The 13,186-nt window shown below is 47.6% G+C and overlaps 1 protein-coding gene across 1 annotated transcript in view; it reads right to left on the bottom strand.

Moving 5' to 3' along the window:
• LOC129829176 (anthrax toxin receptor 1-like) overlaps positions 1–13,186 on the bottom strand; it is a 34,455-nt gene that overhangs the window by 8,111 nt on the left and 13,158 nt on the right. The window contains exons 3-14 of the mRNA XM_055890779.1: positions 7,934–8,005; positions 7,627–7,708; positions 7,489–7,519; positions 7,298–7,371; positions 7,127–7,195; positions 5,994–6,074; positions 5,694–5,754; positions 4,399–4,497; positions 3,883–3,952; positions 2,465–2,543; positions 1,825–1,920; positions 1,432–1,470 (exon numbers count right to left, since the gene is read on the bottom strand). Of these exons, the coding sequence (XP_055746754.1) occupies positions 1,432–1,470; positions 1,825–1,920; positions 2,465–2,543; positions 3,883–3,952; positions 4,399–4,497; positions 5,694–5,754; positions 5,994–6,074; positions 7,127–7,195; positions 7,298–7,371; positions 7,489–7,519; positions 7,627–7,708; positions 7,934–8,005 (853 nt within the window). The remainder of the gene's footprint in view (positions 1–1,431; positions 1,471–1,824; positions 1,921–2,464; positions 2,544–3,882; positions 3,953–4,398; positions 4,498–5,693; positions 5,755–5,993; positions 6,075–7,126; positions 7,196–7,297; positions 7,372–7,488; positions 7,520–7,626; positions 7,709–7,933; positions 8,006–13,186) is intronic.

Here is a 13,186-nt window from a genome sequence, read left to right on the forward strand (position 1 = left end):
CTTGGATGAGTTTGCCTCCGGATGAAAGTGAGGAGAGCGCAATGAAAACAATCCAACATCGGATGAAGCAATTCTGAGGCTATTCAACTCCGACACCAAAGGAGATGACTTCAGTGGTTTCAGTGCACAGGAGGAAGATAGTGACCAAGGACTTTCTTGGTAGGCTATTGTTTACTGCTATTTAAAAAAAAAAAATGTTACAAGCCTGTTTCGTTAAAGCCTATTTATTTTTGTTAAAAGCCGTGTTTCGTTAAAGCCTATTTATTTTTGTTACAAGCCGTGTTTCGTTTAAAGGCTGTGTAAAGTTCATTTGTTTCAATGTACCGGTAGGCACCTGCGGCTTATAGACACGTGCGGCTTATTTATGTACAAAAAAATAATAATAATTAAATTCAGTGGGTGCGGCTTATATTCAGGTGCGCTTAATAGTCCAGCAATTACGGTACATGTTTGCTGTAACTAGGCCTATTGTATGGTTATTGTATACTATTTAATACAGTGGATAGGACAAGCATCCATGCCTCCTGCCCCAAGAGTCCTTAGGCCTACACACTATGCTCACTGTATGCTCATGGAACGAGAGATGCGATGTATGATATCATGCTTCTGACCCGATCCTAAATGTGTTTTTCCCCCGTTTAATTTGATTATAAACCAAACTTATTGGAAAGATTCCACCGTCCAGGAGTTTGTGTTGAGAATGTACATGGCTGGAATGCAATGCAATTCCGTCTGCTATTTCTGGGGAAAGTTCAAATATGATCTGTGAGATGGTTCCATGATGTTTAGAAAACATTCCAATTGGGAGCATAATGGTGAGCGGACGTTCCCCATTTCTCTTCATATTGGATCTTTGTCCAGTTCCTGTGAAAAGTTTGGATGTGTGTAAAACCCTCGATAGTCTAAGTTGCCTTGTCTGTACAATACTCCCACAGGGAGCAATGATGGCGCCTGTAACTGTTTAGACTATTTAAAACAATTGTTTTATATTTGTATATATTTTCTTTTTTGCAAGAATCCACCTGTTTCCCCTATCCAGCTGTTCCATTCTCCGTGTAGCCCGCTGCTAGAATGGACGGTATCGCTCGAGACGCAACAAAATTGAATATGACATTGTGGATCAAGTTCGGAATGACAACATTTCATGTGTTCCAACATCTAAAGTCCTGCATCACTATATTGAGAGCTTTTCTGTGTCTAAAATGATGTATTTGGGTGTTTTTGGAGCATTTGTTCATGTCCCTGTCCTGAGTCCCTGTATTGCACAAGGAGATGAGGAAGTGACTTGCTGGTTGGCCTAAGTCTGTCAAAAAACAAGTGGAATCGTAAAAAAAAGTGTCTGGACCCTTCTATAACATGCCTGCAATTTGACATAAAAAAATAGAGATTTGGTTGTGAAAGAACTAAATGCGCCTTCAAGGGCTGACTTACTGGCTCTGGAGGGGGTGCTGGAGGAGGCTCTTTGATCACCTAGACAGGAAGTTCAGGGTGGAAAGTCACATGAATATTAATTGTTGACAGTAACTAAGTGGTCACATCAGGTGTTCATTATCATTCCCTGGCATTTGTCCTTTATCATCTGAATGAACTGCAAAACTGACAAAGAAATTGTTACACACTTTTAAAGTCATATCTAGCATATTCTGGTAACACTCTTACACAAACAATAACAACATAATTTGCATTTCATTGAACCAGGTTACTTTTAAAAGGTTATTAAATCATTCAAATGGCAGTTACTCTGCTAAATGGTCTAGTCTATACAGTATAATATAACATGTGGCCCATAATTGCCATCATATTGAACCAATTTTTGATGGTTACCACTGTGCAGCAGAGGGGCCAGAACCACCACATGAACAGCATTGCCATCAACAGGAACAGAACCAGAAGAGTGATGAGAAGGATGGTACCATCAAACTGCCAAGGGAGATAAGAGTCATCGTTAAGACAGGGTTAGGACCCCCAGATACACAGACCAGGAAGACTGATGAGAGATGAGAGAAGTTGAGGAGAGGTCTCAAGATCTAAATATGGGACAATATGGTTCCTATTAGAGCCTTTAGATTGTGGATGGGATGTGGTGGTGTTTTTATTTTGTGGGTGAGCGGAGTGCTGGTTAAAATCCCTCTGACGTGGGGGGCTTTTGGGTGGATCATTGCTGAAGCCCCTGTGGTTTGGCTCCAGATAGAACACCAGATAGAGCAGAGAAAGAAAAGAAGAAGAAGGAAACTTACTCAAGCAAAACAGGAGCCCTCTGATTTTTTTGATTTTTTTAAATAAATGCCCCACAACAAGATTAAGAGGAGGAAAAATTAGGCACAAATGAGAAACTGAAAAAGATTAAGATAGAACCCCCCCCAAAAAAGCAATTCTGGAAATAGGATCATTGTTTCCCAACATAAGACACTTTCTAGTGAGTTTCTGAGTAGTAGTTGTAATGTGATTGGAAGAGCATACTTACACACTCTGTGGTGGTGATGTGCACAGAGCTAGTGATGAACGACAGGCCTTCATTCATGCTCACTTGTAGATAAACAACCCTGAAACACAAAAACACACATGGTTTCAATACAGGATACGCAAATGGAAGCAAATGATGCTAGTTAGGACTTGCTTGGACAAGACAGCTGATTGGCAAAATGGCACCGTTGTACAGTGCCACACAAAAAGAGCTTTGCGCCCAACAAACAAACAGGCTATTATTGCTCAGACGTGTTATTACATGTCTGAGACTAAGTAGGGCATCGGCACTGGCATCAAAGATGGTTAAACCCTTTGTCAGCCAAGACAAGTTTGACCTTGCCCGGTGAAAAAAAATAATAATCGATGCCCATATCACATCTCTTTTTCTTCCTATCTCCAAAAACTACTGCCAGTACCTTTCGCTTCGGGGCGCAAAACAATTCTAGCCAGGAAAACATATAAAACCTCAATGATAAAAAAAAAAAAACACATTTTGAATTCCACACATTTTTTCTAGGGGTGCAAAGCACGTAGACTGATCAAGAGGGTATGCGAACTAGGCCATTTTTGACTGATAAAGCCTCTTCAGGTTTGACTGTCTGGAGTCGGGTATGTGGTTTAAGTTCATGTGCACGCACACCTCAGTGCCAGCAAACAGCTTCTTATCCCTTAAAGAAGTAACGATCAGAGGAAAAATATGGACAGTTGGACTTGGGCCATGTTCACATTTTGTAGAGATGTGAGTATGTTTGTGCGTGTGTGTGAGGGAAGGGTGATACATTTGACCATGGGGTGCTAACTGCCAAATGACTCTACTGATGAAGAGAAGACGACAGAAGAGGAGAAAAAAATAAGGAAAAAAATATGGCAGAGAGAGAGAGAGAGACAGAGAGAACAGAGAGAGAGAGAGAGAGAGACAGAGGAGTCCCTGTAGCTGGGTGAAGGGAGAGGAGAAGGTAGAAGGCTGGAGGGAGAGGGTAGAGGACAGGAGAGAGGTAAGCAGGGAGGGGAGAAATTAGTGGAATGTGGTGATGAAAAAAAGAGACTCTAAAGTGGTTTGTTGATTTAGAAACGAAGCCAGCTGATGGATGATGGGTGTGTCTGTTGTTAGGATTAAGGGGCAACCTTAACACCGCCCTCATTATGAACACACAGGGCTCTAACCAATGAGGATCTAAACGAGTGCTCATCGTCATATAGAGAGAATAGAGGAGGAGTGGACTGTGGCCCTGACAGGGATCGTAAAGACACCCTAATGCACGGCAGGCTTCTTCTGGGTCTCTCCCTCTGTTAGTGTGTTTGTTTGCGAGGGCTGGAGAGTGATCGGCTAGACATGTGGTTAAGAAGCAACACACTCTCATCCGACAGGGATGGCTTGGACCATTTTAAAACGGATGTTAAAAAAAAGTTACTCACTGCCCAACTTCATCTATAACCGGAGCTGTACACAGCAGGAACGTGTCTTCGATATCCACAGGCTTCTCATCTGGGGAGAGAGCCCAACACTTTAGTCAGCGGTTTCCTTAAATAACTTAAGTTTCTTCAATCACCTATAGTACTTCATGCATGTTACAGCTGAAAATACACATTAGTGTAAAAACACATGGTAAGCCTACAGTGTTTTAAAGGTAATTATAAACTGGGTGGTTCGAGCCCTGAATGCTGATTGGCTGACAGCCGTGGTATATCAGACCATATACTATGGGTATAACAAAACATACATTCTTACTGTTCTAATTACGTTGGTAACCAGTTTATAATAGCAATAAGGCACCTCAGGGGTTTGTGGTATATGGCCAATATACCACGGCTAAGGGCTGTGTCCAGGCACTCCGCGTTGCGTCATGGCTACGAACAGCCCTTAGCCGTAGTATATTGGCCATATGCCACACCCCCTCAGGCATTATTGCGTAAATGTAACCAGGTACTCACTAATTGTGAGGGTGTCATTGACTTTAAAGCTGCATAACACCTGCTCTATATTTCTGGCGTGAAGGAAACCATTTCCTCTCACCACCACCTGGAAACTCTCTGGAAATAAAAGACAACAGCTTTAGTGTAGGAAAAATAGTACAGATACATACATACATCATAGGCTATCAGACATTACACAATTATGTTGGATAGCATACAAGATGAGGTAGATTGGCTTGGCAACATTGGTTAAATAATACAGAAAACATACTTAGGAAACATACTGCAGGTCATATGGGACTTGTGTCTCTCGATTGGGAAAAAAAGTCATTTATCAAATTGACTTCCATTTGGCAGGCCAGGATAAATTCCTTTTAGAGACGCTCTCATAACAAGATCCCCAATACGACACACTCCATTAGCACCAATGGGGATTCCTGTCTGCTGGTGTCATTAGATTGATCAGACTCCTATGCAAGTCAGCTGGTTGGCTTGGCTAGCTAGCTAGTGAGCTATCTGGCTAGCTGTTTTGTTTTGACCGCTGGAGCTTAAGGAAGCAAGCAAGCCCAAAGTAAGAGGACAGCAGAGGTCTGTGTGGAGATGATAGAGGCTTGTTGGGAGGACTACAGGGCTATTCTAATCTGTTGCCGACGTGTAGTGGGTTTTCTGGCGCCCTAAACTCTAGAGGCTGCCGGGGGCATTACTCAGGTGGGTGCTGCATGTTGGTGGTGGTCAAGGAGTAGCTGGCTAGCTACCAAAGGAGACCTTGCTGCAGGGTGCCCTGTTCAACGGCTCTAAACCAGTACTTCCTTATTCTGAAAGGACCTGTCTTGACTGACCACGGCTCCTGAGGCTTCTCCCTGGCTGTGACGATACTCCCTCCCTCCCTCACGATGACAATAAACTATTTCTAATAAACAATTTCTTCATTTGTTTATTTAGTTATATTTACATATGGACTGAACGCTATAATTCAGCTCTTGACTGCCAATGTTCTACACTATGACTGACAATAAACTAAACCTTAAATATAATAATTCATTAGGCAACAACTTGATAAAAAACGAAGTGAAACAGGGAGGGACTCCCTGAATATGTCCAATAAGAAACGCTTGTTTAAGTTTTCCATTCCATAATGTGTGCTAGGTTTTACTACGGTGTGCACTAATGAATACGTGCCAGCTGAGCCCCAGTCAGAGGGAAGGGCACTGGCACCAGCTTGGCCCATTAATGAAATTAACACAGCACTTAAGCAATGACAGGAAACTAGCATTGACTGGCATTGATCTGCTTTGTTCCTATAGGGACCCCACCTCCTGCACAAACACTGGAGGGCTCTGCAGCTAAAATCTCAATACAGGACTTCTTGATGATCTGGAGAAGGAGAATAAGGAGATGAATTGAGTTTTGTAGGTTAATATTAGCTACAATTAACTCATAGCTTGTCAAGATTCTTTGTCAAAATAAACAGGTAAATCAAATGTGAGACATTCAGTAGCTGTAGATTACAACATCTTTGTGTATTTTGTATTTTCATCTTTATTTTATCTTTCTTTGAAGGTATGTCTTGACGAAAGGGGACTGTCTCTCCTTTCTGTCCAGGGTTTATTTACCGAGTCGATCACTCCTCGCAGGGCTACGAATCCGCCCATCACAGGAAACACATGCTCGATGGTGTCTGCTATGGTGGCCAGCTATAGGAGGAAGGAGAGAGCAGATTTATTTACACAGGCCCAGTGCTTCCTCCTAGCTCACATCTCAGGAACCAGAGACAGACACATATTATTTACATCATGACCCATTCTCTTCAGCGAAGAGTTCAGTGAACACTTGATTTAAGAATTATATTGTATTTCTATAGTCGTAGAAGAAAGGTGCTATCTAGAATCTGAACGGATTCTTCGGCTGTCCCCATAAGAGAACCCTTTGAAGAACCCTTTTTGATTCCAGGTAGAACCCTTTTGGGTTCCATATACAACCGTTTCCACAGAGAGTTCTACATGGAACCCAAACGGGCTCTACCTAGAACCAAAAAAGGTTCTACCTGGAAGCAAAAAGGTTATCCTATGGGGAATGCTGAAGAAACCTTTTGGAACCCTTTTTTGAAAGAGTGTATGGCTCCATCTTTCTCTACATGCATGACCAGGTTAGGGGGAGAATAACAGTACAATGACTGGCACACTAAGCACAATCAGGTACAATCCTAATGTACAAACGACATTGGACAGATGCCTAAACTACTGTGCCTTGACAGGTATGGTATATACAGGTATGGTATATACAGGTATAGTATATGCAGGTATAGTACAGTATATTATGTCCAGGCATTTTGTGAAAGTCAATCTAGGTGGTAGAATGAGTCATAGGGCCAATCATGTTTCAAATCCAGTTTCACACTGCATGACTCTGAAACATTCTTCTTAGCTAATATGTTAATCGTTTGCATGCTAGTCAAATCGCCTAATTTCTCTATCACTAACGCGCAGCCTGGGATATAAGTAGCCCTACCAACCTCACAAGCAAGCTCAGGTTCAAGGTGAGTAGGTAGATACAATTACAGGATACATAGTCTACAAACTGGTTACTCAAAATGAATAGCACATATTGTAATCATTGTATTGAAAGAATATTGAGTGAGTAGTACTGCATGTAATTATGTCCTTTTTGTTTTAATAACAGGTTCCTAAAATGTGTTTTCACAGGGGAAGAGGACATGCATCTGTTTCACTGCAAACTAAATCGTTACCTGGGTCTCGTTGAAGTCTTTTACTCCCACACAGTACACCATAGCTCCTAGAGATCGGCTTCTCTCCGCCTGTTTGTTAAAAAAACAAGAATCAACCCCAGAGAACATGTTTTTACATCGTCTTTCCTTTACATCAACAGGAAGGTGAACGCTACAATCCTGTTTGAATACCTCCTGTTGTGCAGTGACGAGTTGGTGTTCGTTCAGCTCCCCATCAGTCAAGGCAATGATAACACTTGCTGTTCCTGTAACGGAGAGGTCAATCAATGGTATGACTCGACATTGCCAAGTACAGAAAAAAATGGAGCGTTTTTTTTTCTTTTTCGGTCTAGATGTAGTGACGGACGTCATTGGATGCTTACCAAAGTTTTCATGGTGTATCTGCTCATTTGCCTGAAAAGAGAAGACAATATTATTCTTATTCGTCTGTTTAAAAAAAAAAGTTTAACAGGTAAATAACGTGTGATAAAGTAAGAACCCAGTCAGAAGAAGATATGTACCCTTTGCAAGCCCAGGTGCATGAAGGTGTCTCCACCTGGTATCTCTCTCTTCAACACATTCAATCCTTTTCTTATCTCCACCCTGACAAACAACACAGACCACAAATCGCGTGTCATTGAAAATGTCCTTGGCTGGTCTTTAAAATGTCCTTGCCGAGTAGAAACAGATCAAAGTGTAGATGGCTTCTTAACTTTCTTCTGTTTCAAAGTCCTCATACACGACAATGGATGAGTCCCAAATGGCAATGTGTTCCCTATAAAGGGAATAATGTACCATTTGGGGTGCACGCCAACATTTTTTGTGTACCTGTTTTCTGTCAGTGTCATGAGAGTGGTTCCTCTGGATGAGAACACAATAAAGGACATTCTCAACATGGGGCTGTAAAACAACACACAAACAACAGGGTTAGATATACTGTACGCTTTTGGCGCCATTTTCTTTTTGTCGAGCCTCAAAGAGGTCATACTATGTCTGAACTCAACCGATAAACAAACAACAAACTATAGGGACCTGTCACGACTTCAACCGAGGCAGGCTCTCCTTCCCGTTCGGGTGGCGTTCGGCGGTCGTCGTCACCGGCCTACTAGCTGCCACTGACTCTTTTTCCTCCCCCTCCTTATGTGTTTATTTGTATCACCTGGTTTGGGGTAATTGGCAATTAGTGTGGCTTTATTAGCCAGCCAGATTGTATGCTTCCTTGTGCGGGATTGTTCGTCTGTTGCTGTGGATTTCGGGAGTGGGTTTTGTATTGTGTACTGGGTTTGTCTCCCGTGTTAGCAGACAGGTGTTTATGACACCCAGTAAGTCCGTGTTGGACATTTTGGTTTGCCGGTTAGGCATTAAATATCACCGCATTGAAGCTCTGCTGTTCCTGCGTCTGATTTCACACCCCACCGACACCCAGGTCGTTACAGAATCCCGCACCAATTTAAATGGAGTCAGCAGGAGCAGCAGCCAACCCTCTCCCATCGATGGAGGAACGGGTTCTCCACCACACAACTGTCCTCCATCGGATCGGATCCGCCATGGACCAAATGATGGAGAGAATGGAGCGATGGGAGAGGAGTGGGCTCCTCTCTCCACCTTCGGCTCCCCCCCCCCAGGACTCTTCATCCCCCGGCTCCAGCGCGCTCCGTCTTACGCTCCCGAGGGATTATGATGGAGCAGCGGCAGGTTGTCAGGGGTTCTTACTCCAACTGGAGCTATACCTGGCCACTGTTCGCCCCACTCCCTCGGGAGCGGAGAGGGTGAGTGTCCTCGTCTCCTGCCTAACGGGTCGTGCTCTGGAGTGGGCCAACGCAGTCTGGAATGGCCCGGACTCCGCGAAGGAGCACTACCCGGAGTTTACCCGTCGTTTTCGTGCCGTGTTTGACCACCCCACAGACGGCCGAGCGGCGGGTGAGAGACTATTTCATCTCAGGCAGGAGAAGAGGAGCGCACAGGATTTCGCGCTGGAGTTCCGGACCTTGGCCGCGGGATCAGGGTGGAACGACAGGGCCCTTATTGACCACTACCGGTGTAGTCTCCGGGAGGACGTCCGCAGGGAGCTAGCGTGTCGGGACATCGCGCTTTCTCTAGATGAACTTATTGACATGTCCATCCGACTGGATACTCTGCTGGCTGCCCGCGGGCGTTCGGAGAGGGTCCTGTGCGTTCCACCACCCAGCGCCCCGGCTCCCATCCCGATGGAGTTGGGAGGGGCCGCGCCTAGGGGTACCGGAGGAGGAGGCCCCCCCTGCACCAACTGTGGTCGGAGAGGACACACGTTCGACCGGTGCTGGGGGGGTCTGTCTGGGAGTCGAGATGTCAGGCGGAACGCTTCTCGATCACCCCAGGTGAGTCAGCACCAAACTCACCCAGAACCCCCTGTTGGTCACATGTTTGTCTCAATTTTTTCCCTTTATTTTTTCCCCTCTTCCCAGCATAGGGCACTAGTCGATTCAGGTGCAGCTGGGAACTTTATGGATCGCGGACTCGCCCGTAAGTTGGGCGTTCCGCTTGTGCCGATAGATTCTCCCTTTCCCGTTCACTCCCTAGATAGCCGGCCATTAGGGTCAGGGGTGGTCAGGGAGGTCACAGTTCCCCTGGACATGGTAACGCAGGGGAATCATAGGGAACGTATCAGTCTCTTTATTATTGATTCGCCTGCGTTTCCAGTGGTGCTGGGTGTTCCCTGGTTGGCCCGGCACAATCCCAATATTTCGTGGAGACAGGGGGTTCTCCAGGGGTGGTCAGAGGAGTGTTCTGGAAGGTGTCTGGGAGTTTCCATTGGTGCCACGTCGGTGGAGAGTCCAGACCAGGGTTCCACGGTGCGCATTCCCCCCGAGTATGCCGATTTGGCAATCGCTTTCTGTAAAAAGAAAGCGACTAAATTACCACCACATCGACCGGGTAGGGATTGTGCGATAGATCTCCAGGTTAACGCTGCGCTTCCTAAGAGTCACGTGTACCCTTTGTCCCAAGAGGAGACGTTGGCTATGGAGACATATGTCGCGGAGTCTCTGGGACAGGGGTACATTCGGCCCTCCATCTCACCCGTCTCCTCGAGTTTCTTTTTTGTGAAGAAAAAGGAGGGAGGTTTGCGTCCGTGTATTGATTATAGAGGTCTAAATGCCATCACAGTGGGGTTTAGTTACCCACTACCTCTCATCGCTTCGGCGGTGGAATCATTTCACGGAGCGCAGTTCTTTACAAAACTGGACCTCAGGAGCGCGTACAGTCTGGTGCGTATTCGGAAAGGAGATGAGTGGAAAACCGCATTTAGTACCACATCGGGCCACTATGAGTACTGCGTCATGCCGTATGGGTTAAAGAATGCTCCAGCCGTTTTCCAATCCTTTGTAGACGACATTCTCAGGGACCTGCACGTGCAGGGGGTAGTTGTGTATATCGATGACATTCTGATCTACTCAACTACTCACGCCGCGCATGTATCTCTGGTGCGCAAAGTGCTTGGCAGACTGCTGGAGCATGACCTATACGTCAAGGCTGAGAAGTGTGTGTTCTCCAAACAAGCCGTCTCCTTCCTGGGTTATCGCATTTCCACCTCGGGGGTGGTGGTGGAGAGTGACCGCATAAAGGCCGTGCGTAATTGGCCGACTCCAACCACGGTGAAGGAGGTGCAGCGGTTTTTGGGTTTTGCCAACTACTACCGGAGATTTATCCGGGGTTTTGGTCAGGTAGCGGCTCCCATTACCTCACTGCTAAAGGGGGGCCCGGTGCGGTTGCGGTGGTCAGCGGCAGCGGACGGAGCTTTCAACAGGTTGAAGGCTCTGTTCACAGATGCTCCCGTGTTGGCGCATCCGGATCCCTCTTTGGCATTCATAGTGGAGGTGGATGCGTCCGAGGCTGGGGTGGGTGCCGTGCTATCACAGCGCTCGGGTACGCCACCAAAACTCCGCCCCTGCGCTTTCTTCTCTAGTAAGCTCAGTGCAGCGGAGCGTAACTATGATGTGGGGGATCGGGAGTTGTTAGCGGTGGTCAGGGCTCTGAAGGTGTGGAGACACTGGCTTGAGGGGGCTAAGCACCCTTTTCTCATCTGGACCGACCACCAGAATCTGGAGTATATTCGGGCAGCTCGGAGACTGAACCCGCGTCAGGCAAGGTGGGCCATGTTTTTCACCCGGTTTCGGTACACGTTGTCTTATAGACCAGGCTCCCAAAACGTAAAGGCTGATGCATTGTCCCGCCTTTACGACACGGAGGATAGGACCACCGAACCCACTCCCATCATCCCCGCCTCGAGGCTGATAGCGCCAGTGGTATGGGAGGTGGACTCGGACATCGAGCGGGCGCTACGGGCGGAACCCGCGCCTCCTCAGTGTCCGGCGGGCCGTAAGTACGTACCGCTTGGTGTTCGGGACCGACTGATTCGGTGGGCTCATGTCCTACCCTCCTCGGGTCACCCTGGGGTGACGAGGACCGTGGGGAGCCTTCGGGGGAGGTATTGGTGGCCTACCTTAGCTCGGGACGTTAGGGTTTATGTCTCCTCCTGTTCGGTATGCGCTCAGAGTAAGGCTCCTAGGCACCTTCCTAGAGGGAAGTTGCAACCCCTCCCCGTTCCACAACGACCATGGTCTCATCTGTCCGTAGACTTCCTGACAGATCTCCCCCCTTCTCAGGGAAACACTACGGTTCTGGTCATTGTGGATCGGTTTTCTAAGTCCTGCCGTCTCCTCCCGTTGCCCGGTATCCCTACTGCCCTACAGACTGCGGAGGCCTTATTCACTCACGTCTTCCGGCACTACGGGGTGCCGGAGGACATCGTTTCTGATCGGGGCCCCCAATTCACGTCCCGAGTATGGAGGGCGTTCATGGAGCGTCTGGGGGTCACGGTCAGCTTGACTTCCGGTTTTCACCCCGAGAGTAATGGGCAGGTGGAAAGAGTGAACCAGGAGGTGGGTAGGTTTCTGCGGTCGTATTGCCAGGACCGGCCAGGGGAGTGGGCGAGATACATTCCCTGGGCCGAGATGGCCCAGAACTCCCTACGCCACTCCTCTACTAATGTGTCCCCCTTTCAGTGTGTGTTGGGGTACCAGCCGGTTCTGGCACCATGGCATCCGAGCCAGACCGAGGCTCCTGCGGTGGAGGAGTGGGTACAGCGCTCCAAAGAGACCTGGAGGGCCGTCCAGGAGTCCCTCCAACAAGCTACTACTAGGCAGAAGAGGAGCGCTGACCGCCACCGCAGTGAGGCCCCCGTGTTTGTACCGGGGGAAAGGGTCTGGCTCTCGACCCGAAACCTACCCCTCCGCTTGCCCTGCCGGAAGCTGAGGCCGCAGTGTGTAGGGCCCTTCAAAGTCCTGAGGAGAATAAACGAGGTGTGTTATCGGTTAAAACTCCCTTCCTATTATCGTATTAACCCCTCGTTTCATGTGTCTCTCCTCAGGCCGGTGGTAGCTGGTCCCCTGCAGGACGGTGAGGTGCTGGAGGTCCCTCCTCCCCCTTTAGACATCGAGGGGTCCCCGGCGTATACGATACGGGCCATTCTGAACTCAAGACGCCGGGTGAGGGGCCTGCAGTACCTCGTAGACTGGGAGGGGTACGGTCCGGAGGAGAGGTGCTGGGTACCGGTGGAGGACATTTTGGATCCATCTATGTTAAGGGATTTCCATCGCCTCCATCCGGATCGCCCTGCGCCTCGTCCTCCGGGTCGACCTCGAGGCCGGTGTCGGCGCGCTGCGGGAGCCACGCGTCAGAGGGGGGGTACTGTCACGACTTCAACCGAGGCAGGCTCTCCTTCCCGTTCGGGTGGCGTTCGGCGGTCGTCGTCACCGGCCTACTAGCTGCCACTGACTCTTTTTCCTCCCCCTCCTTATGTGTTTATTTGTATCACCTGGTTTGGGGTAATTGGCAATTAGTGTGGCTTTATTAGCCAGCCAGATTGTATGCTTCCTTGTGCGGGATTGTTCGTCTGTTGCTGTGGATTTCGGGAGTGGGTTTTGTATTGTGTACTGGGTTTGTCTCCCGTGTTAGCAGACAGGTGTTTATGACACCCAGTAAGTCCGTGTTGGACATTTTGGTTTGCCGGTTAGGCATTAAATATCACCGCATTGAAGCTCT

The sequence above is a fragment of the Salvelinus fontinalis genome, chromosome 30 (assembly GCF_029448725.1).
Source record: "Salvelinus fontinalis isolate EN_2023a chromosome 30, ASM2944872v1, whole genome shotgun sequence".
NCBI lineage: Eukaryota > Metazoa > Chordata > Actinopteri > Salmoniformes > Salmonidae > Salvelinus > Salvelinus fontinalis.